At 41.5% G+C, this 23,999-nt stretch overlaps 1 protein-coding gene across 2 annotated transcripts; it reads right to left on the bottom strand.

Annotated features, from left to right (window-relative positions):
- Positions 1–14,484: 14,484 nt before the first annotated feature.
- On the bottom strand, positions 14,485–23,759 carry rnpep (arginyl aminopeptidase (aminopeptidase B)). Of its 2 annotated transcripts, none has more exons than XM_077004443.1 (11): positions 22,946–23,759; positions 21,972–22,109; positions 21,117–21,268; positions 20,714–20,830; positions 16,734–16,969; positions 16,121–16,234; positions 15,850–15,962; positions 15,613–15,721; positions 15,219–15,443; positions 14,976–15,118; positions 14,485–14,849 (listed from the first exon to the last, which is right to left on the bottom strand). In XM_077004443.1, exons 1-11 carry the CDS (start codon positions 23,321–23,323, stop codon positions 14,703–14,705), a joined length of 1,872 nt encoding a protein of 623 aa, XP_076860558.1. In that variant the 5' UTR covers positions 23,324–23,759; the 3' UTR covers positions 14,485–14,702. The 2 variants fall into 2 exon arrangements, with proteins under 2 accessions (XP_076860558.1, XP_076860557.1); XM_077004442.1 differs by lacking the exon at positions 21,972–22,109 and adding an exon at positions 21,790–21,930 and having other exon boundaries at positions 22,946–23,754.
- Between the last annotated feature and the right edge of the window lie 240 nt (positions 23,760–23,999).

Raw genomic sequence — 23,999 nt, 5'->3', positions numbered from 1 at the left:
TAAAAGTAAGAATTACATATTTCAAAAACTACTCCGAAAATTACAAATTACTCATAAAAAGTACTCAATTACAGTAATGTGAGTAAATGTAATTAGTTACTTTCCACCCCTGATCAGATCATATCATATCTTTATACATGTAATTGAGTACTGTAATTATTAGTTTGGAATGATTGCAGGTTATTATTATTAAACAGGGGTGGACTGGCATACATTGCTACCGGGGATTTCCCCGGTGGGCCGATGGGTTAGTGGGCCGGTGGGCCGCCGGTGGTTTAACTCAGCCCGTGGAGGAGCCACTGCCCCGCACTGCGGCCCCGGCCCGTAGTCACGCTGCTGTTTAACGGTGTTATTACCTCCCCCGCTCCAGTCAGACTAACCTGCTCAGCGTGGCCGCGGACTGAACCTGTAAACACATGAACGAGTTGGACCGGGCTGCGGACTGAGCCTGTAAACACATGAACGAGTTAGACCGGGCCGCGGACTGGGCGGGTTGACGGTATGCAGCGGAGATCAGAAAAAAAAACAACTTGTCCCAGAAAATCCGGGCCGGACTACGAAAACATACAGCAGTTTAAATAGTAGATAACATAGTATTTTAAATGTACTGCTGTCGCCTCTGCAACGTTTAAAGCACCATGTACAAATTACCTTAACACGGTTAACACGGATGCAAGTGGCGGTCTTAAAGGTTCCAGAGCACTGCGCACTGTTTTTTTAAGCTATTGAAATTCTTAGATTAAAACTAACCACCACAAATAGGTAACAGGAAGAAATACCCACGTTAGAGTTGTAGGTTGTTCTTTAGGATGCACTTTGCGTAAAACAACTTGTTTGGTGGTCTTATGGTGGACTATTTAAAAGAGTAACTCACATTGGCTGTAGTTAGACGCTGCTGCCGACTCTCAGTCGCCGACTGGGCTAGATATTAAACATGCTAGATATTAAACACGCTAGATATTAAACATGCTAGATATCTGCCGGTCGTCTGCGATGAGTCGGCGACCACTTGGCGAGCGTCTTTCAGCAGTTCACACTGAGCGAGCGACGACTGATCGCCGATTTGCCTCCGACCACAGTTTCTGTCGATCTACAAAAAACAGTCGGCGACTGAAAAACCAGCCTAAAATCGTGTAGTGTGAACCGGGCATAAGGTGTAGTTTGAGACCTAGGCAAACTATAACGTAGAGGAAAAGAACTCGTACGAAAGACAGACCAAAGAATAAAAACGTACACTGAACACTCGATTAAACAAACACAATCTATGAACCCCAAAGGTATAGTCTGAGACTAGGGAAAGGCATGAAACGTAGACAATGGAAGCTTATACTAAGGACTTACCAAGGCATGAAAACATAAGGACCACTCGACTCAAACAAGGACAATCTATGAACCCACAATGTGTAGTATGGAGTGAGATTGCGGTCTTTAATATGAGAGCGCAAAGATAAGATTCAATCAAGCAAGTCAGACACACTGAGCACGCAAAATCAAGAAAACCGAGCGCTGTTAAGTGCGCTCACTTCCCTGTTTTCAGTGCGCGTTTCAGTTTTTTGCTCGCTTCTAAAATTTCTGCTCGCGTCATGATTACAAGTACGTTAAAGATCAAAGCTTGGTAGAGGATTACCTGCGGGCTCAGGTAATTATGCCGCGTCTGTGGCATTAACCACACTAAACAGGGACGCTGGGGGATTCTAGATAACATCACTCATCGAGGCATTACCGCTTTATAACTTTAAAAATACGACAGCACAAATGTTTATTTAAATAAACCAGCATTAACGAGCAGAAATGGTTTTCTGTTTCTGATCACACGAGACCCTTCACGGAGGTCGGCCGTTGTACCGCCGTAGTTTGAGGCACACAGTTGCTCTGCCACAGCGCTCAATTTGGCAATAACAGTCACATCAACGCCAGATAAGGCTGATATGTCTGCCACTTGATCGATTAACATTTCACACTAATGTAGTGTAAATTCACCATAAGGACTCGTCTGCTACCCTTTGAATTAATCTAATGAGCGCTTCTGTGACCATGTCTAAAAAAACTCGCCTGCTGCGCTGTAGTCCCGTCCTGATTGGCTGCCCGCTGTGGAAAGCTGTGGAACCTGATTGGCTGAATAAAGTGAAACCGTGGAATCTAATTTGACTATAATTTGACTATAGTGGAAGACCATGGAAATGAAAATGCAATCTGCTCGGATTGCACTTTCAAAATGCATTTTGACACAGTTTTAGCACTGTTGGTATCGTAATGTTAGTGCAAACAGGAGAGGCGCTATTTCTCCATTAACGTTTGAATATTGACATCTTTTTAGCGTGGTGGTGAGGTTGAAAATTACGTTTCAAACGTGTTATCACGAAATGCAAAGCATATTAAGCGAATAGCATTTTAATTATAATTTTGATACAACCTTTGCATGATCACATGAACTTGATAATTCAAATCGGGAAAATTTTTTTCATTTCAATAAAGACACAAATAAAGCATCAAAGTGTATGTGTAAATGAAATATGAATAGACGTCTATCACATTGCAAATGTAAATAGAATTATTGCATTTGAATTTGAATTTTGAGCTCAAAGTTGCTTGTATGAGTGGAACATGTAAATGCAAATATGTATTACATTTTCATTTGAATATTGACACAGAATAACTTCCATACGGGTCATGCATAGATTCATATACAGTATATACACACACACACACACACACACAGATATATATATATATATATATATATATATATATATATATATATATATATATATATATATATATACAGACTTGCCCACTATATATATATATATATATATATATATATATATATATATATATATATATATATATATATATATATATATAGTGGGCAAGTCTGTCAGGAACTCCCGGGCCACTTTTTCTCCCCAGTCCGCCCCTGTTATTAAAATTTATTCCAAATGCAATTTATATTTCGATCTTCAGAGTACATATTCATTGTTAATCAGTGAGGTTTCTGCACATTTCAATGTATTGGTTTAATCTTAACAAATTCAGGTCAGTGTAAAATGGAATGCAGTGTCTAATCGCAGTTATGGTCCACAAACATACATTAGCATAAACTCTATATCATAAAAAATACAATTCTTTGTACCTGAGTATTAATAATTAAGTAATTTCAGTGAAGATACTTTTAGGTATATATTTATCCCCATACTTACTCTTTTGTGTAAAAATTACAAGCAAATCATATCACTCCGCAATTCACATATTTTCAGTATAAATGATGTAAATGTGTGGTTAACTTAATGGTGCAAAAAGGAAATGGATACAGACAACTACCTTACCAAGATTTGCATACAGGTGATACAAATAATCCAAAATGTAGGCTATAAAAAGAGCAGCTAACAGTGAAGGCTGAAGGCTGATTGACCATGGCATGCCCATTTGTAGAAAACCCAGTAGATGAGGGAGCGTGTGTAGTGCGCAGAGCATTCATGCTACCAGCTCCAAGGTCATTCTAGGACAGGACAGATCCACTGGGTTTTCCGGATGACTTTGAGCGCTACAGGTTCAGAAGACACAGTATTATATATCTCTGTAAATTATTGGGGCCATATGAAAACAATGGAAACAGGCTATATTGGGGCCATATATTGAGAAGACCACTAGACATAGTAAAGCTTTTACCAAACCCCAAACGGTCTGTATCGCTTTGTGCTTCTTTGCCAGTGGCGCATTTCTGTACAGCGTTGGGGATGCAGAACATCTTAGTAAGGCAATGGTCTGCCGTGAAATTCGAAAGGTTTGCCTTGCACTTCCTTAATATAATAATCAAATTCCCTGGTCACAGAGGCATCTTTCCCATAAAAGAAGCTCTTTTCAGAACAGCTGGTATGTATTCATGAGAAGTAGTGTTGGTTTGATCAGTAACTTGGAGTTAAATGTATATGATTTAACAGACGCTCTTATCCAGAGCACTTACCGAAGTGCTTTGTATTAATCTTGATCAACTATTTCATGCTAAAATTCATTCAATTAAAAAATGCATTCAATTCTCCAGGATTTCCAAATGTCATTGGTGCTATAGACGGCACTTACATTCGGATAAAGGCTCCATCTGGACCCATAGAGGCAGACTATGTGAATTGAAAATTTCACAGCATCAATGTACAGGTACACTACCGTTCAAAAGTTTGGGGTCACCTAGACAATTTTGTGTTTTGCCCTGAAATCTCATACTTTTATTCATCAATGAGTTGCAAAATGAATAGAAATATAGTCCAGACATTGGCAAGGTAGAAATAATGTTTTTTTTTTTTATTTGAAATAATTTTCTACTTTAAACTTTGCTTTCGTCAAACAATGCTCCCTTAGCAGCAATTACAGCATTGCAGACCTTTGGCATTCTAGCTGTTAATTTGCTGAGGTAATCTGGAGAAATTTCAACCCATGCTTCCAGAAGCCGCTCCCACAAGTTTGATTGGGTTGATGGGCACTTTTTTCGTACCATACGGTCAAGATGCTCCCACAACAGCTCAATGGGGTTGAGATCTGGTGACTGCGCTGTCCACTCCATTACTGATAAAACACCAGCTGTCTGCTTCTTCTCTAAATAGTTTGTGCATAATTTGGAGGTGTGCTTTGGGTCATTGTCCTGTTGCAGGATGAAATTGGCTCCAATCAAGAGCTGTCCACAGGGTATGGCATGGTGTTGCAAAATGGAGTGATAGCCTTCCTTATTCAAAATCCCTTTTACCTTGTACAAATCTCCCACTTTACCAGCACCAAAGCAAGCCCAGACCATCACATTACCTCCACCATGTTTGACAGATGGTGTCAGGCACTCATCCAGCATCTTTTCAGTTGTTCTGCGTCTCACAAATGTTCATCTGTGTGATCCAAACACCTCAAACGTTGATTCGTCTGTCCATAACACTTTTTTCCAATCTTCCTCTGTCCAAAGTCTGTGTTCTTTTGCCCATATTAATCTTTTTCTTTTATTAGCCAGTCTCAGATATGGCTTTTTCTTTGCCACTCTGCCCTGAAGGCCAGCATCCTGGAATCGCCTCTTCACTGTAGATGTTGACACTAGCGTTTTGCGGGTACTGTTAAATGAAGCTGCCAGTTTTTCTCAGATTTCTCAAACCTGAGACTCTAATGTACTTGTCTTCTTGCTCAGTTGTGCAGCGGGGCCTTCCACTTCTCCTTCTACTCTGGTTAGAGCCTGTCTGTGCTCTCCTCTGAAGGGAGTAGTACACACCATTGTAGGAAATCTTCAGTTTCTTGGCAATGTCTCGCATGGAATAGCCTTCATTTCTCAGAACAAGAATAGACTGTCGAGTTTCAATTGAAAGTTGTTTTTTTTCTGGCCATTTTGTGAGTTTAATCGAACCAACAATTGTAATGCTCCAGATTCTCAACTAGCTTAAAGGAAGGTCAGTTTTATAGCTTCTCTAATCAGCAAAACTGTTTTCAGCTGTGCTAACCTACTTGCACAAGGGTTTTCAAGGGTTTTCTAAATATCCAATAGCCTCCTTACACAGTTAGCAAACACAATGTATCATTAGAACACTGGAGTGATGGTTGTTGGAAATGGGTCTCCATACATCTATGTAGATATTGCATTAAAAACCAGACATTTACAGCTAGAATAGTCATTTACCACATTAATAATGTATAGAGTGTATTTTTGATGCATTTAATGTTAGCTAAATTGAAAAAAAAAACTGCTTTTCTTTCAAAAATAAGAACATTTCTAAGTGACCCCAAACTTTTGAACGGTAGTGTACATGCAAGTATATATATATATATATATATATATATATATATATATATATATATATATATATATATATATATATATATATTAGGGGTGGGACGCGATCAAAAAAATTAATCGAATTAATTACAAGCGTTGTAATTAATTAATCGAAATTAATCGCATTTTAATCGCATTTCAATATTTAACGTGAGAAATATTAATTTAAGTTTGAATGATGAATGAATCAATGAACATAAGCATAAACTTCAACATCTTGTTTATTTTTCCACCAGTCTACTACACAGACCAATAGATGAGTGCAGAAAACAGAGCAAACAGTTTTCAGAACACTGGAAATTCTGACCAAAAATATTTAATTTTGGGAGCTTTGCTCATGATATTGGAAGAATAAGAAGAAGTGAAGTAAATCAGATGTTTTTTAATACCATTTTAGATGGTAGACTTTTTCTTTAATTTCCCAGGCCTCTTACACAGGCATCTCCATAGTGCCTAGTGATCTTCTGCATGCTCAAAGCAAATGACTGGATCTTTCATTCATCATCTATAATATGAGCTGTCACACCAAGATAATTCTTGTTGCTAACAGAGGTCCAGTGATCCCCAGTCAGAGCCACATTTAGGGCACTCTTCACAATAACCAAATAATGTGATGCGTAAAGTATTGTAATGATCCTTAAGGGATTACTGGGTTACTGTTTCTTTAAGTTAAGTTGTGTGTGCGAGTGGAAAAGTGCGCGAGGAGCGAGAGTGAGAGAGAGAGAGTATTCGGTTATTTTTCTTGAGTGAGTTCGCTTGTATTAATGTTTAAATAAAAGAGACGAGTTGTCAACAGTAAACTGTCCTGGTATTTAACCAACGTTACAGTATAAACGCCTCCGCCGCTCGTGCGAGGTGTGCGGAGTCGCGCGCGTCACTAGCGAAAGTTTAATCCAGTCTTGATTGGGTTTAATCAGTTTTAATGGTCCAATGAAGGTAATTTAAAAACCAGGACATTTCCTCACTTAAAAAAACCCCGGGACAGGATGTGAAATACGGACGTTTGTTCACCCTATCGTACTAGGAATACATTTATCAGCTAAGTGATCATTACTGACCTGCGCATTAGTACCAACATGTTTTGCGTTGAGGCGGTAACGAAGGGTGGAAGTGCTCGTGTGATAAGCGAACTCCTTCCTACATCAAATGCAAATAACACTATATTTATTTTTACTTCCATCTGGACGTTTCTTATATTTATATTTCCCATCCACCAGCATAGCGTCTTCACTCATCTCCATCATGCTCATCTTATTGTGCGTCCATATAATCTGTATGTCTGGAACTCGTGCACTGAGAAACATTCACGGTGCAAAAGTGTCTCATGCGTTAAATGCGTTAATTTTTTTAGTGCGTTAATTTTCCTGTAATTAATTAATCGAAATTAATGCGTTAAAGTCCCACCACTAATATATATATATATATATATATATATATATATATATATATATATATATATATATGGGGTGGGACGCGATAAAAAAAATTAATCGAATTAATTACAAGCTTTGTAATTAATTAATCGAAATTAATCGCATTTTAATATTTAACATGAGAATTATTAAATTAATTTTGAATGATGAATGAATCAATGAACATAAGCATAAACTTCAACATCTTGCTTATTTTTTCCACCAGTCTACTACACAGACCAATAGAGTGCAGAAAACAGAGCAAACAGTTTTCAGAACACTGGAAATTCTGACCAAAATCTTTCATTTTGGGAGCTTTGCTCAGGATACTGGAAGAATAAGAAGAACTGAAGTAAATCATAAGATGTTTTTAATACCATTTTAGATGGTAGATTTTCTTTAATTTCCCAGGCCTCTGCCACAGGCATCTCCATAGTGCCTAGAAGTGGTCTTCTGCATGCTCAAAGCAAATGACTGGATCTTCCATTCATCATCTATATGAGCTGTCACACCAAGATAATTCTTGTTGCTAACAGAGGTCCAGTGATCCCCGGGGTCGCTCAACTCTGAGTAGGTTGACTCAGACAGAAGCGCGTTCACGCGTAACTATAAAAGGCATTCTTAATGGAACGCAGAAAATAAGATTTATCATGGATTTAAATGCGAAAATCAGCCGAGCATAGTATTTAACACCACTGTAGCTTGAAGTATTAATGACTGCGTATGCAGAATATTTAGATATTATTAAACGTAAATGTAATACTATGGTAGCTGCTAGAGAAAGGCAGTCAGCATGTCAAAAAATTGCCAACAGAGTTAATGCGTGAGTGAAAATTATATTTTTATATTTAGCAGAAGGGCGCGATTATTTTATTATATTCTCCACATTTATAATACTGTATTGAGTTTTTAAATATTTTTTATTGAACACTTACTAATTCCAGGTCTAATCCGAGTGGTGTAAAAAGCATATGGCATCAGATAAAAATGGAAGTTTAAGAATGTAGTTTAAGAATGTAGTACAAAATGGTATGACTGTACATAATTGGTGCATGATTTAATGTGAAAAGCAGTGATTGCAGATGGAATCTCTGACAACTCTACCATCTCTGTTGTCACCCACATGCATAAGGTTTCTCGTCTGTGGGCATGTCTGAGTTGGTAGGCTGTCGCTCTCCCTGGATGGTTACAATGTTGTGTAATACCACATATGATGATGATGATGATAGATACTTTATTAATCCCAAATGGTGAAATTCAATTGTCCAACAGCACACATAAATACAATACGAACACACAAAATATACAGAACATACCATACCCAATTAAAGTGCTTAGTGAGTGCTTGATTAATAAGTACACCTATCGTATGTTGTTGTTTAGCAGCCTAACTCCTGCAGGAATGAATGATCGCCGGAACCTCTCAGTGTTGCAGCATAGAGAGAGGAGTCTATCACTGCAACAGCTCTTCTGAGCTACCAGAGTCCCATGCAGAGGGTGACTGCTGTTATTGAGGATGCCATGCATTAAACACCTCATCCTCTTCTCCACTAACTTACCCACAGAGTCCACTTTCCCCCCCCATCACTGACACACACTTCCTTATAAGCTTATCCAGCCTGTTCCAGTCTTTTACCGACATGCTGCTTCCCCATCAGACCACACCAAAGAAGACAGCACTGGATACCACAGAATGATAAAATGTGTGTAGAAACTCATCACAGACATTAAATGATCTAAGCTTCCTGAGGAAGTAAAGCCTGCTCTGTCCCTTTTGTATGCTGCCCTCATATGCACTGACCAGTCCAGTTTGTCCAGATGATACTCCGAGATACTTATCGGACTCCGAGATACTTATAAGACTGAACATTCTCAATCTTCTGTCCATCAATGATAACAGGCTGATGGGACTGTTTCAGTTTCCGGAAGTCCACGATCATCTCCTTGGTCTTCAGTGCATTAAGGAGAAGGTCTTTTCTCCTACTCCATGCTGTGAAGGCAGCCACCAGATCTCTATACTCTCCTTCATCTCCACCTCTAATACATGCTACTACTGCTGTGTCATCTGAATATTTCTGGATGTGACAGAGTTCAGACACATGTTTAAAATCAGCAGTATATAGGGTAAAGAGGAAGGGTGACAATACTGTACCCTGAGGAGCCCCAATGTTGGTCACCACTATCTCAGATCAGTGATCACCCATCTTGACATACTGTGGATGCATTCCGTGAGGTAGTTGTAAATCCATGTTACCATCGTAGAATCCACACCTATCTTCTCCAACTGTTCCTTCAAAATATGAGGACTGATTATGTTAAAGGCACTGGTAAAATTAAAAAAACATGAGTCTCACATATCCCCCTGACACCTCCAGGAACGAGAGGGTCTTGTGTACCATGTAGACTAATGCATCATCCACGCCCATGTTCTCCTGATAAGCAAACTGTAGCGGGTCCCCAGCCTGCTGCACCTGAGGCCTGAGTATCCGGAGCAAAAGCCTCTCCAATGTCTTCATAATCACTGAGGTCAGGACCACTGGTCTGTAGTCCTTCACTCCTACCGGCCTCCCTACTTTAGAGACCGGCATGAGGCATGATGTTTTCCATTTGACAGGCACTTGTCCAGTGTGAAGACTCAGGTTAAAGATTGATTGTAGAGGCCTAGACAGTCCTGATGCACATTCCCTGAGTAGCCGAGGCGATACACCATCAGGACCAGTAGCTTTCCCTGGTCGCAGCCTACGTAGCTCAGCCCGGACCTCATCCACAGAGAAGCCATGTGGAGTCACAGCAGTAAATCTGGGAAAGTCACTGCCTGGTGTAGAAAAGCAGGAGGTCACATCAGTGGAGGTGGTACAGCTGCTGGATGAAGCAGAGCAGGTGGTCACAGCAGAAGAGTTGGAGAGATTACTGGATGCCATTAATATGTGGCACGCCCTATCAGGGGTAACTCTGAGCCCCTTCAGGCACTGGAACCTGGCCTCGATGATTCCTAGGGTCATTTAAATTCTTGCCCTGGTTTTGCTGTGGGCCTGATTGTTTTGGGACTGTGGTCCAGGTGCAGGATCTGAATAGGGAGTCATGAGGTATAGGACAGGCAGGGACACCCTCTGTCTCCATGAAGGAGGCTGTCATAGTGTCCTATAATCACACTACGGTTTTCAATTATGTAACTATTACACTGCATGCAACCAAATAGCAAAACTACCACAAGCCTACCCTGTTTAAATTTGTTGTACAGTGTGTAATCATGCACAGATCCTGGCCATCTGGCTTCAACATTTGTGATGAGGTGGGAAGCATTACATATGATCTTAATGGGGAGAACGGTCTGTTACAATAGCTACGTTATTTTTGTTACCATTAAAAATAAGTACATTATTCATTAAGGGTTATAAAGGTTAGTACCTGTACATTAATACTATGGATGGATTTTCTGTTTATGTAATCACCTTCATGTTCTAATGGTGCTGGAATAGGTAGCATATGTGGGTTCCATCAATCACTCTAGGAAATCCTTAAAATGTAAATGGAATGAAGTTCGTTATATATTGCTTCTCCTTTGCTTAATTTCTTTATTGTCCGCTTAATAATGTTATGGATGTAAGTAATGGATTGTGCTGAAAAACGATAACGTTCATTAAAAAATAATCCGAAAATGACAGTAGGCGTCTATTCGGGATTTCATAAGGCGTTCCCAACAAAGAGCTCGGCGAATAAACTGAGCTTCAATATCCACATGATCCTCAAGGAAAGGAAACGTCATGATGACGTGTTTGTAACTCTGGTTCAGGTCCAAGTTAACCTGCCAGCGAGCAGGTTAGCTTCAGAGCATAAGTTGCTATAGTAACTGACTCAGGTTCTCTCTAAGCTCGGTTTCTGGAACGGAAAACCTCGAGTTTCCGTGAACTCTGAGTTAACTTACCCGGGTTTTCTCGCTTAACCCGCTTCTTGGAACACCCCCCTGGAGAGTCATGCCCACAATGTTCAACCCACGCAGCAACACACACACATCCACACACTCATACACACACACTCATAGTGGCTGATGACTGGAACAGTGTTACATACAGAGAGGAAAATAAGTATTTGAACACCCTGCGACTTTGCAAGTTCTCAATGGTGTCGCCCTTTAATAGGTATTTAAGATACAGGCATCATGCTAAAAAGATATTCAGATCATGAAGAAACATATTAAAGTTCCACATTTTTCCATTTTCCCGCAAATTTTCCTTTATAAATCAATCCACTTTGCGCAGGTGGTCGATGACCTCCTGTTTGTGGTGGGCGGGTTCAACGGCGTCACCACCACCTTTAACGTGGAGCACTACAATGGGAAAACGTAAGAATGGTGAGCTCCCACCTGTCTGACACGAAATGTAATGAAATGAAATGAAATGTGCCATATTTGATAGTGGAGTGAGCGGTGCCATGAACCCATGTGCTCCCCTGTGCCTCCCACAGGAAGGAGGTCCACCACATGGGTGTCTCCCGGAGTGGGCTGAGCTGTTGCGTGGTGCCGGGCCTGCCCAACGTGGTACAGTACGCCGCCCCCCGAGACCTGCCCGAGGACGACCACAGAGACTGAAACCATCCACCTCCAACACCACCTTATCTGCATGAGACAGACCTGCAGGATCCTGTAAATAAGTGGGATTCACCAATAAACCCAGACTTAGACATCAGAGCATACTATACCATTTTATTCTTCAAAAGGAGGAGCTTAAATGATCAGAGATCCCAAAGAGACTTGGTGCTTGTCTTACTGTGGAACAGAGTTTCTGTAGTAACCTTGAGCCATGTACAGGCACATCGATTAGATCCTGATATCAGTAAACAGAAGAGTAAGACATGCTGTACGTTTACCCTGGGAGTGAGTGTTGACTGGGAGTGAGTGTTTACCCTGTAACAACAGCTCCAGTAGGACATAATGTGACAGAGAAAATCTATAAAAAAAAGTAAATTGAAGTGGGATTTCAAATTAATACTTGCAGAACACACACTGGAACTCGCTAATGCTGGAAAATTTGTAAGAAAACCATATTACCATGAAATTAGGAATTATATACATCATACAGATTATTCACAGGTGAACCATAATCCATTAGATTGACCCCCATGTCCATGGTGCTTCTCCTGCTCCGGTAGCTCAGACTGACCTGTGTTTGTGCGTGTTTGTTCTCCTCCCACGGCGATGCGCTCCTCACGCAGAGCTGAGGAAGAGGAGGCTGTGCAGGTGAGCAGCTTGTAGCAGAAGGGAAGAAGATCTACCATAGCAGAGTGAACGATGAGCCAGCATACTATTATAATGAGTGTGATGTGAGTGCTCCAGAGAAACCTGCTCATCACGTTACATCCCTCACTGCCTGGCCTGGTCTGTCCAAGCCACTTCATCCAAGCTCATGCAGAACCTTCAAGTTCACAACAGTCCTGTGAAAATGTCCATCATTTGACTTGGCAAATGTATATTGCGGGCATATGGTCTTAACTTGTGCGTGCATGTTTCCACATTGTGAAGGTGTAGGTCTTCAACCTGCTGTTTGTGACGAGTGAGAACGGAAGCAAAAAGATGTACGTGGTGCACTGTGAGGACTGTGCTAGAGAGCGCAGCCCCAACCTCTCTAACGTAGTGGTGCTAGAACAATACCGCGAAGAGGACTTGATGAACATCTATGACTCCTTCAGCTTGGTGAGGACACGCACGTGAATACACACATACAGATATATACACCACATATGCTCACACACACATTCAGTAAGGCAGTCTTACCTTCACTCTTAGGAGACTCATCATGTCTTGCAGAGCATGTCTGTTGTTCATGCAGAGGCACAATGACTGGATTAATGATGTTATTCAAGTAGTATGGGCTTCTCACAAAGTGTAGGGCAGTTCTGTATTGACTAGACACACCTGCCCACACTGTAACACCACCACAGGCTCATCTAGTGACAACAGTAACCGATGCACAGCACCCTCCTTGACGTCTCCAATATTGTTGGCGACCATAATTTCTGCTCAGCGTGAACAGACTTTTATCAGTGAACAGCACTGAGGCCCACCGGTCCCTTGTCCAGCGTAAATGCTCCTTGCCCATGAAAGATGATAACGCCTGTGCCTGGTGTAAGAAAAAATAAATTTAAAGGCTAATAACTTAATGTATCAATTTAATGTTTTTCAGGGAGACTGTGGGAAAGCAGGAGTAAGGAGGCCTCAGTGGCCTTGAGGAGAACAGAACGGGCCTATTCAGTGCTGGGAGAAGAGGAGCAGGTGAATTTCCATGGAGAGCAGCCAGGATTGGAGAGTTATCGAAACTTAATGAATCAAAACTTATGGACAGAGAGTATGAAAGAGAGGACATCGCCCAGCACGGGAGGCTTTTCGCTTGGACACTGCTGAGATCCACTTGGGTTAGGTAGATTCCTAGGCAACTAGCACCAGTGCACTGAAGAGTTTGTACCACGTATACTTCTATTATATTGTATTCATTTATATTCTATATAAAACAATTTAAAAGAACTTTTGGTGTCAAGACTTTGCTTGGACCACTCAGTCAAAAACCAGCCGGTTCATCGGGGCGGTGTTGGGGCCCGTCTGGGTCGGAGAAGAAAATCCCAACACTGGCGGTCTGGTCAGGTACCCTTGCACATTGTCTAGCACACAGACTACTCTGACGTAAACATGGTCTCGAATGGTCTGACATGACAATTGGCTGCCTGGAGTTGTGTGGCATCCGGTTCCACAGGGCACTGTTCACAATGAAGCAGTCATCAGTGTGGGATGTGGTTAACGAACATCCCCTTCTATGCCTTTCTGAGACTCTTCTGGTCTCTGAAGCGATCTCATGATGTCAGAATGTAAACCGCATGGTGGGGAGGAGAACTGTTCAAATACCAATTCTAATTGCAGCAGGAAATTTATTGGTTGAATCATGGATCAAACACCTGTTGTGAATTTTGCTCCTTGTTGAAGAACAGCTTGTTGTGCAAAAGTAACTGAAATATTGAACAGTTGGACATGTGTATTTTAAAGGTTTAGAGGTGGTCACATTAAGTTCACCGGCAAAGGTTAGAGTGCATTTTAGGTTCATCGGGAAATTTCAACCGAAAGCCAATATCCCTAAATTTTATGAGTGCATCGACTACAAAATGTATTAAAAGAAAATGCAACATTTCAAGTTTCATCTTAAGTCTTCTCTTCTATTGGTTTGTAATCCTAGAATGATTTGTGTAGTATTCCTGTATTATGTATAGGATTACAACATAAGGCATTAATTAGGAAATAAGTTTTATTATAGGAAAATCAAACTTTAATGCCAAATTAAGAAAAACACCTGTAAACGTAAAATCTGTAAACAGATAACTGAGGAAATTTTAAGAAATTAATTATACAGTGTTCAGTATTTTGCAATGCTCATTATATATGAGCATTATAAATTGCTCCTTATATATTTTTCTTCCTTGAATAGGCTTTACTGGTGTTGTCAAAAGCATCAAACCATTATCTTCTTCACATAATTTTGAACATTAACATGGAGCTGATGAGAAGTGGCAGAGAAAACCTCTGTAGCTAGAGCCTTTGTCTCCTCTGTCCCAGTCCAAAGGGCACGATACACAGGTAACGTGTACTTCTGTTTTCCCTGTCGGCATAAAATTTGAAGAAGGAAAAAAAAAAAAACAACAAAAAAAAAAAACGCAACAACTGTTAAACTTGATGTAATCATGAAAACCAGAAATGGACAACCAGACTAAAGTAAGTTCCTGACCTGGCAGCTTAGGAAACTGCGCACATGCTGGTATCCGGGTCCATGTTGGTTTTTCGCCACAATTTGGGCCCACCGGAGCCTCAACTCAGCATTGTTTGACTTCACAATGTGTGGGTACTGGTCTTCTAGCATCTTAATATTACCTGAAGAGCAGCAAAATTTGTCAGGTGCCCTTTTGTGTACATAAACATCAGGTTTAAACCAACCACAGGTATCACAGAAAAAAAGATGTGCTGACAGTACCATCGGGAAGCGGAGACTTCTCAAGGACCTTATCTAAAAAGTAGACGGTTTGATAGGTCTTCCATGGCTGTGTATCAGTCTTGCTGACAGCTGTAATGTCTACATTTTCTTGTCCCCAGAGGTCAGCAAGCTTGTCTGCAGGGTCCATTAGGGTTTGGCCCGCAGAGAGGTCGGGGAGATATGGGGGCCAACCGGAAACATTGAGCCACCTATCAAACTCCAAACCTAAAAGTAAACCCACAAAGTGCAGATCTACTCAAGTTCACCTCATTGATGCCCACTTTCTGTTGTGCCAAAGTCTGGTACTGTGGATCTACTGACTCTGCAGAGCAGGAGATCTCTGACTGAACCTAGCCAGCCCTGGTTTAGGTTGTGGCAGCCTCCCTCTACATACCTTCAATCTTGTGGACATTTTTCTCCTTTAAGTCAGGAAAATACTCCAGGAAGAAGTCCAAAGCGTCCTCAGCGATCACACTGCAGAACTTGAACTTGTCTGTATATGCCTGTGCAGACAGCAGGCGACACTTGTATCAGGATAGGCAATGTGTACTATGCATCCTACAAAAGTGATAAAATGGTAGTGAAATATTTAGATCAGTAGTAGACGGTTTCAGCACAGAAAGCGATGAACCTTAAGGAAGGCGTCGAAGCGGCTTTGGTCTCCTGTTAGCTGTGCGAGGTAGGACACAAAGCAGAAGCCTTTCTCATAGGGGGTCTCATTGTATGTGTCATCCGGATCAACACCTAATCAGAGAAATTTACATAAGTACGTAATTTACATAAAAAAAATACATAAATACTTTTTTTAACAAGCCAAAAATCAACATGTTAATGGTGGATAGAACATATTGTAATTTACAGAAATACACTACAGACCACTGGAAGTTATCTTGCTCACTGACCAGGTTCAATCTTAACTCGCAGTTTGTTTAGGGGATGGTCTTCTCCAGTGTTGTCCATGTGCTGTCTCAGCAGGGCTCTACCTGTTGCTGCCTCTAAGCAGGTATAAGCCTCCCCTAAAAAAGAGTGCGCAAGTTTAATTCAGATTTTAACAAGCTATAATGGGGCATTTGGAAAAACAAAAAAGAAAACACACACAAAAGCAACTCACTGCAAGGGGTTAGAACTACACAGCTTATATTAAAGGAAACGTGTATGATATTCATGTATTTTGTTTATTCAGAACATTAACATTACTGTAATCTGAATTGCTGTGGATGTAAACACCATGAGCTTTTTTTTCTTTCAGTGCATTTACTTAATTCATGTATAAACTGTGTTTTTTTCCATTCTCAAAACACGTGATTTGTCAGGACTTTAATCATCATCCTCTAGGACTGTGTCACAGCCCAGTGAAAATCTGCAAAGGAGCCGAGTTTCTTGGTATAGAAAATTTCGTACAAAAAACTTAATACAAAAAAGCTATGCATGGCTTAAAACGATGTAAAGCAACAATGCACATCCTACTACAAGAACTGTACATGCTGGGTTTTCTCCATCTAATGGGTTTCTTACCGTACAGCTCTCTGCACACTCTGCGCTGGGCGTACATGGTGAACCCTTCGTTGAGCCAGAAATCCCCCCAGTTGGCGTTCGTGACCAGGTTCCCAAACCAGCTATGACAGATCTCATGGATGATGACGTCAGCAAGTGAACGGTCGCCCGCCAGCAGACAGGGAGTGACGAAAGTCAGGCAAGGGTTCTCCATCCCTCCGAAGGGGAACGAAGGGGGCATGAACAGCACATCGTACCTGGCAACGTTAAAAATAAACAAATAAATAACAACAATCCCCAAAAAACATTATTCACAACATGAACCAATTTTAACTGCATACATTCACCCCATGAGAAACACATATCTTCCAACCTCAGTTACTCACACAAAATGCATTTGCATATATAAAATGCACTTAATTTGTGTCAAATGTATTTTTATAACATGTTCAAAACTAGGAACTAGGCACCCCTGCGGTGCCAAGATATCAGACATCAGCAGCAGCCATAAATCGGCACTTAAGCACTGAGCAAGCAAGACCCGTCACCCCTGCTGTGAGCGCTCAACTCTCTGCTGCTGTTCCTAATGTGTCATAAATTCACAGACGAATTTTTTTTACAGCTTATTAACATTGCTTTAACCATGACCCCAACTTCCCAGGATGACCAAAATAAGAAAAAGCAATATTAATATTCATGGACACTGAAAAGGTGGACTCCTTCACTGACCTTAGTTTAAGCCAGACATGTGAACAAGTCACTAAGTTGCAAGTAACAAGTAAGTCTCAAGTCTTCACAATCAAGTCTCGAGTCAAGTCCCAAGTCAATACAAGCGAGTCTCGAGTCAAGTCCCAAGTCTTAAACTTCAAGTCCTAGTCAAGTCACCAGATGTAATTTCAATATTTAACACAATTAATGCAGTTGATTAGTAGTATATTAAGTTAGTCAGACTAACGTTAGGCGTTTGAGTGTTTCCGTTTGCTTGAGTGAGATGTCGTCGCAATTGTCGTTGTCACCTAACCCCCCCCTTGCCACAGTTACTTTCATCCGTCTGTCCGTCCGTGTCACCCCCCGGCCGTCCTCGCTTTCGAATTATCGTTAGTGCGGACACAAGTCAAGTTGCTCATGTGGACCCTTGTAAAAGTTAATTTTCGACCCCTGAGTTATCACATCCCAGCTAGCTAGCTAACCGTTATAGCATTATGTTAAATATACATAGCAGAGACTTGCTTTTGTTTGTGCAGCCTCAAATGTTGAACAAAGTTTGAAGTGGCTGCATCTCCATCTCTTATCCTGACTCCACATGTCTTGCATGTCGCAGTTCTTCTTTTATTCACAACAGCATGATCTTTATAACTGAACAGAATAATTTTTGGTAGCATGTTGCTTGTCCTCTCTGCACAAATTCAACGCTGCTGTCGCCCCTCCCCCGATCGGTTACGGATAAACTGAGCTGAGCAGTTCATATTTTAAAGCACCATTTAATACAAAATAATCCAGTTATGTGATTCTATATTACTTATTTATTATGTTAAAACAGGGCTCTCAAGTTTTGGATTCATGTCAGAGTGTGAGAGTTGTTGACGGGGGGGTGTGGCGAACGTTAATTGTTGAGGGGGGGGGGGGGGGGTGGCGAACGTGAGTTGTTGAGCGGGGGGGGTTGGCTAACGTAAGTTGTTGAGCGTGGGGGGGGGGGGGGGGGGGGTGTTGGCTAACGTAAGTTGTTGAGTAGGGGGGGGGGGGGGGGGGTTGTATATCGCGATCGATCGCCAGTGGAGGGCGACATAGATATGGATCGGAGGTAAATAAACTAGATTTTTTTTTTCTCGCCGTGTGAAATCGGAAGTGTGGTGTGTGAAGACGGTCAAATGCGTGAGACTTGAGAGCCCTGGTTAAAATAAGGATTTCAAGTCTTTTCAAGTCTTAAATCTCAAGTCCGATTCCAAGTCCAAGTCAGTAAAGGTAAGTCTAAGTCAAGTCGCAAGTCTTCAGTGATGTTGTCGAGTCAAGTCACAAGTCATCAGTTTAGTGACTCGTGTCAGACTCGAGTCCAAGTCATGTGACTCGAGTCCACACGTCTGGTTTAAGCAAACCAGTTCGTGCTGATTCAAACAGGTTTTTGTCATGTGGATAATGATGAATCAGTTCCAAAATTGTAACAGAATACAATAGTCTTCATAACCTACTTGTATCAAGACATCGTTATGCCATTGTCTGAAAGGCCTACAAAGAAAACAATGCAGCTAGCTCTCTGACAGAACCAGCTTTAGGAATCAAGTCCAGTGAATCAGGAACAGCTGGGTGGATTTGCTGTCAATCAGACCCACATCGCGTGTACAGGTTTGTAAACCCAGCAGTGCAACATCAAAGATTTTATCTGTCTTGACTGAACCCATCAAAGCATGAAGCATTCATCTCTTATCTCTATTGGTCTGGCACATCATGGTTGGGATTGTTTTGGTTAGTTATTGGTCTTGTTTACGGAATTTGATAACTCATTACATCATCTTTTACCATTTTATTCTATATGTTACCATAGGATACGACTGCTAACTGATCAATACACGTTAGGGTTTTTTTGTAAAGCTTGCGGTTGCCTGATATACCTAATTTGGGTAGATGATAAATAATCATTTTGTGGAACTTAAAACTTTATGAGTTGAGGCCGAGTTTAAAGAGTTATAAAGACTCCTAAAATTCAATACTCACTAGAGTATTGGTATGAATGACTCAATACACTGGCCATCAAAATTGTTAAGATTAACTGGGCACCACCCTGGGCACCTTAAACAGGAACATAAGGTAACTGACATTACATTTAATGAAGGATAAACTCCCTAAGAACATGAAGATTTCTTGAACCAAGTGTCAAAGTGTGTTAAAGGATAAATTCATGCTTTTTTAATGGTTTCTTTTAATGTGGACGGTAAGTATTCAATGTTTTGATTTTAAGTGGATATCGTGGATGAGTGCATACTGTAGGTTTTGTGGCCTGTGTTTGATGACCACATCCAGGTTAAGGAAACACTCAAGTAGGGCTGCAACTATCGAATATTTTTGAAATCGAGTATTCTGTCGATTTTTCCATCGATTAATCGAGTAATCGGATAAAATCACAACTTTTGTGTTTTTAACGAAAATTGTTGGGGGGGGGGGGGGGGGGGGGGGGTGGGACATAGGTCATCGGAGAGGTCGTTTTCTGCAGGGTCCTAGCGCTAGATTCGTCGCTATTTAAATATTTGTTTTTTAACCGTTAAAAAGTGGGGGGGACATGGCTTCATCGCTATTTAAATATTTGGTTTTAACTGTAAAAACTGGGGGGGACCAAAACCTGCTTTTGAAAAAGTGGGGGGGACATGTCCCCCCCCCCCCCCCCCCCACCCAAATTATGTCCGTGTGTGTGTGTGTGTTTGGAGGGAGAGATGAGATGATAAATTACATGAGTGAGATCATTTGCTGTCTTGCTACTTATTATGTCTAGTCACTATCGACTCATAACACGTGCTATATATAATTATAACTACTGTACATTATAACAAGCACTAGTCTTTATATCAGTTATAATCATAAACATAACTTGGAGAGGCTCCTAAACCGCTTGGAGAAGCGCAGTTCACGTGCGGATGCTTTCGGTTTAGGTGCTGAAGTATTGAGGAAGTACTGTTATGGTAGGCCAGGTCTGTTTTACAGTAAATACACTGCACTACGTTGTCCTCCTTGCGAAGCGAAAAATGGTCCCACACTTTTGACATTTTTGCCTTTTTACGGACACCGCTATCTTCATTTTCCGCCATTTCCATCAAAACAAATCACGCCGCCTTAAACCTGTGCGTCAGTTATAACAGTCCGTGTAAAACAATGATACCGGAGCTGGACATTTAAAATAGATGGTGACATAAATTAAACGAAGCCTCGAGGCAAAGAATTTGCCTCGAGTAATTTTTGTAATCAAATTACTCGAAGAATCGTTTCAGCTCTACACTCAAGTCAGGCTGTCTTACCTCCCCCATACATACGGTCCAAAGAGCTTCTCTCCTACTGACAGAAATTCCTCAATAACACCATCATACTCCTCCTTGGCACTGTCCAGTAAGCATGGTTCAGCCCACACCCGAGACCTGAAAAACACATTGTAATCAAAGAGACCTCTTTTGGTCCTCTAAGCCCAGCCCAGCCAAACATCTTTCCAACAGACAACCTGCTTGCATTTCAGTAAGTTTGTACTCACTACCTCCTCCTTGCTAATTTTATTAACTTTGTTTCTTCTGCACACAGAGACTAATGAGAAGCTATTTTTTATTATATTGCACAGATGTGAACAAGTAGGAGCAAAATCAAACGATTCATTTATATCATGACGGTAGGTTGGATGATGATGAGTGCATCTGGGGTCAAAGGGCTTACCTTGGCCCAACCTCAGCTGAAGCCAGGTCCCCAACAGCCAGGGCCACCAGGTAGGACGGGATGGGCTGCTCCATGGTGAAGAGGAAAGTGTTGTCTGCCTTCCTGTGCTCCCACTTGGTGGCACTCATGACTGCTGTGAAGCCATCAGGCACCTGATGAGGGCAGAGGTCAATTGATATCTTGAGCTGCTGTATCTCTGAGCCTGCTCAAAGTGCAACACGGCTACCACACTTCTTTTTGTGCATGTTGTCTTTAGGGTTATACTGAAAGTTTGTAATTAGTAATTGTTGTCTGTCACATCTAAATGCCTTAATAGCTTAGACTGCCATGAACAGATTTTTACTGTTCTCTACAGTACTGAATGTGATTCTAGCATATTTTGCTCAGTTCTGTGCTTCAGGTAAATGGCAATATTACTTGCACCAGTCTATAAATCACCTCTGATCTGTTGTTTGACTGTCATAACAAATAAAGTTAAAGTTTAACCCTCAACCAGTGATGACTAGTGTATTATGTGGTTTTGAACAAATGGCTACCACGCAAATAGTTTGCCATTGTTGAACACCAACATATTTTAGATATTTGAACCTCTAGCTCAACATAAAAACAAAGCAAAAAAAAAAGTTCGCCTTTCTGTACCTGCCTGCACAGTACACCCTAACCAAGACCTCACCTTCACCGCAGCTGAATAGGTGCTCTTTACTGCCGGAGTGTCAAAGCATGGAAAGAAGGATCGATTGAGCACAGCCTGCCCCTGGGTAAAGACGTAGGGCTTCTGCTTTCCAGCGGTCTGCTCTGGGTCCAGCCAGCACACCTGAGAGAACATATATGTAGCAGGTGAGCAGGGTCCTTTACCTGCACGGTGGCTGAGTAGCGACTCTTTGTCATGGGCGTGTGGAACCCCGAAAACACGCTCCAGTTCAACACTGGAAATCCAGATGTGTACAGGAATGGTCTCTTCTCAGCAGTCTGTTCAGGTCCCAGCCATGACATCTATGAAAATGCCCCAGTACAGGTCTGTGTGCACTACAGTAAGGGACTATGCATGGGGCATGCAAGACATAAAACCTATTTCACTTCTGAGGAAGTTGGACATCCTACTGAAACCTGCTGACATATGGAAATGACATCCTGAATGATTTCACTATAGCCACTCACACAGACTTTTTATAATGTAGCTTCCAGTCTGTGTTACCTTCTGGTTCTGCCCTTTTAGCCAGGCTGTAATCATTTAATGCAGGAGTTGCTGCCACACTCCAGAAATGTTTAGATTTCATCTGTCCTGCATATTATCCTGTACAGAGCCAGTTTCCCTCTTTTCTTTTTCCAAATGGCTGCCCGCCTACCCGAGAAATAATGAGACGAGGAGAGACGAGGTTCTCTCGAGATCCACCCTGGACCTCCTGCCTAACCAGCTATGATGAAGGATCAACCCACTGCCCTGGACCCTCTCACCACCCTGAAGTCTCCCCTGCTATGGCTGTAAATCTGCGGCCCTGGACTATTATTACCAACCATCACGAAGTTTAGGACTGAATAGGAATTACATAGAGAATTCATGTATATAAAATACACAGAAAGATGAGATATATTTATCCTTACCATCTTTTCTTTGTATCTCTCTAATTGTTGTTATGGTGACATAACTACAGAGGATGGGTTCCCCTCCTAAGTCTTGGTTCCTCTCAAGGTTTCTTCCTCATGCCCTTAGGGAGTTTTTCCTGGCCACTGTCGCCCTTGGCTTGCTCACTTGTAAAACTGCTTTTACAACTGTTGTAAAAAGCGCTATATAAATACATTTTGATTTATTGATTGGTTGCAATGCTTACCCCAGGTCCGTCAAAGGCTGCATACTTGATGTGAAGTTCAAATCTGTCTTCCGAATTCCAATGAGATGGAAACTTCACAACCAGCGTGGTGCCATAACTGGTAAAATCCTGAGTTAAAAAATCCACTTTGGTGCACTCCTGGTCATTACGGCTGAACGAAACCTCTTCAAGATTTAGAGTGCGATGAATGTCTAAGCGCAGCTCACTTTGTGGCCCTTCGACGCACTGCAATCGCAACGTTTCTTTACCCTCTAAGCGTTTATTATCGAAATCCACTTTTAAGTCAAGGTGAAAATGGTCTATTTTGAACTGTCGGAAACTAGACGACGTAGCGATATCCACTGCTTTGTCGGAATGCAGCACACGTGTTGTATCCATCGTTGTTGTTTATTTGCAGGCGAATAAGCGGTAGCAGCCTGCGAGCCTGCCTAGGGTGCAATGACAAGCGCCTCAACCTAGTGACCCTGTGTAATGGCGGGATCAATCAGATCTGCAACATCTTCCGGGTTAGTCAGACGCTAGAGGCGCCAGCGAGAGATTAGAAAAATGAACAAGAGTGAATAGAGAAACAAAAACTATATGACAGGTGTGGCAGCAGGGCAATAGCAGTACTGCCGCTCAAGCCTCAATTAAACAACCAGTCAGCACCTACTAGCGCAGTCAGTGGCAGAAAAGCGTCCTCCAAACCTGTAGAAAACAGTAAATATGGAGGCACGTTTTCTTCGATATTTTAGTATAACACTAGTTTATAAGTTTGTGGTACGCCACCGGCCAAGTGGCGAGAAAGCATTTTAATGTTTCGTTTTTAACCGCTTAGCTCCATTCTCCCTGATTCGAAGACTCTCTCACTGGCGCCCTCTGGCGGTACGTAGTCATTTTTTTAATATTGGGAGGAAATCTAAGGGGACACGCTCCTCATAAAACCGCTCTGATTCAATACTGTACTTTTTATGTAGCCTCATATGTACGTTTATTGTGGACGTCGTGGCATTTAAAATCACATTTAATTACCTGTAAAGTAGTTTCGCTGAAAAACTGTAGCGTGGTGTAACAT

Source organism: Brachyhypopomus gauderio, chromosome 1 (genome assembly GCF_052324685.1).
Source record: "Brachyhypopomus gauderio isolate BG-103 chromosome 1, BGAUD_0.2, whole genome shotgun sequence".
Classification (NCBI taxonomy): domain Eukaryota; kingdom Metazoa; phylum Chordata; class Actinopteri; order Gymnotiformes; family Hypopomidae; genus Brachyhypopomus; species Brachyhypopomus gauderio.
The sequence above is the reverse complement of the archived record's forward strand: the minus strand, read 5'-3'. Positions and strand labels throughout refer to the sequence as shown.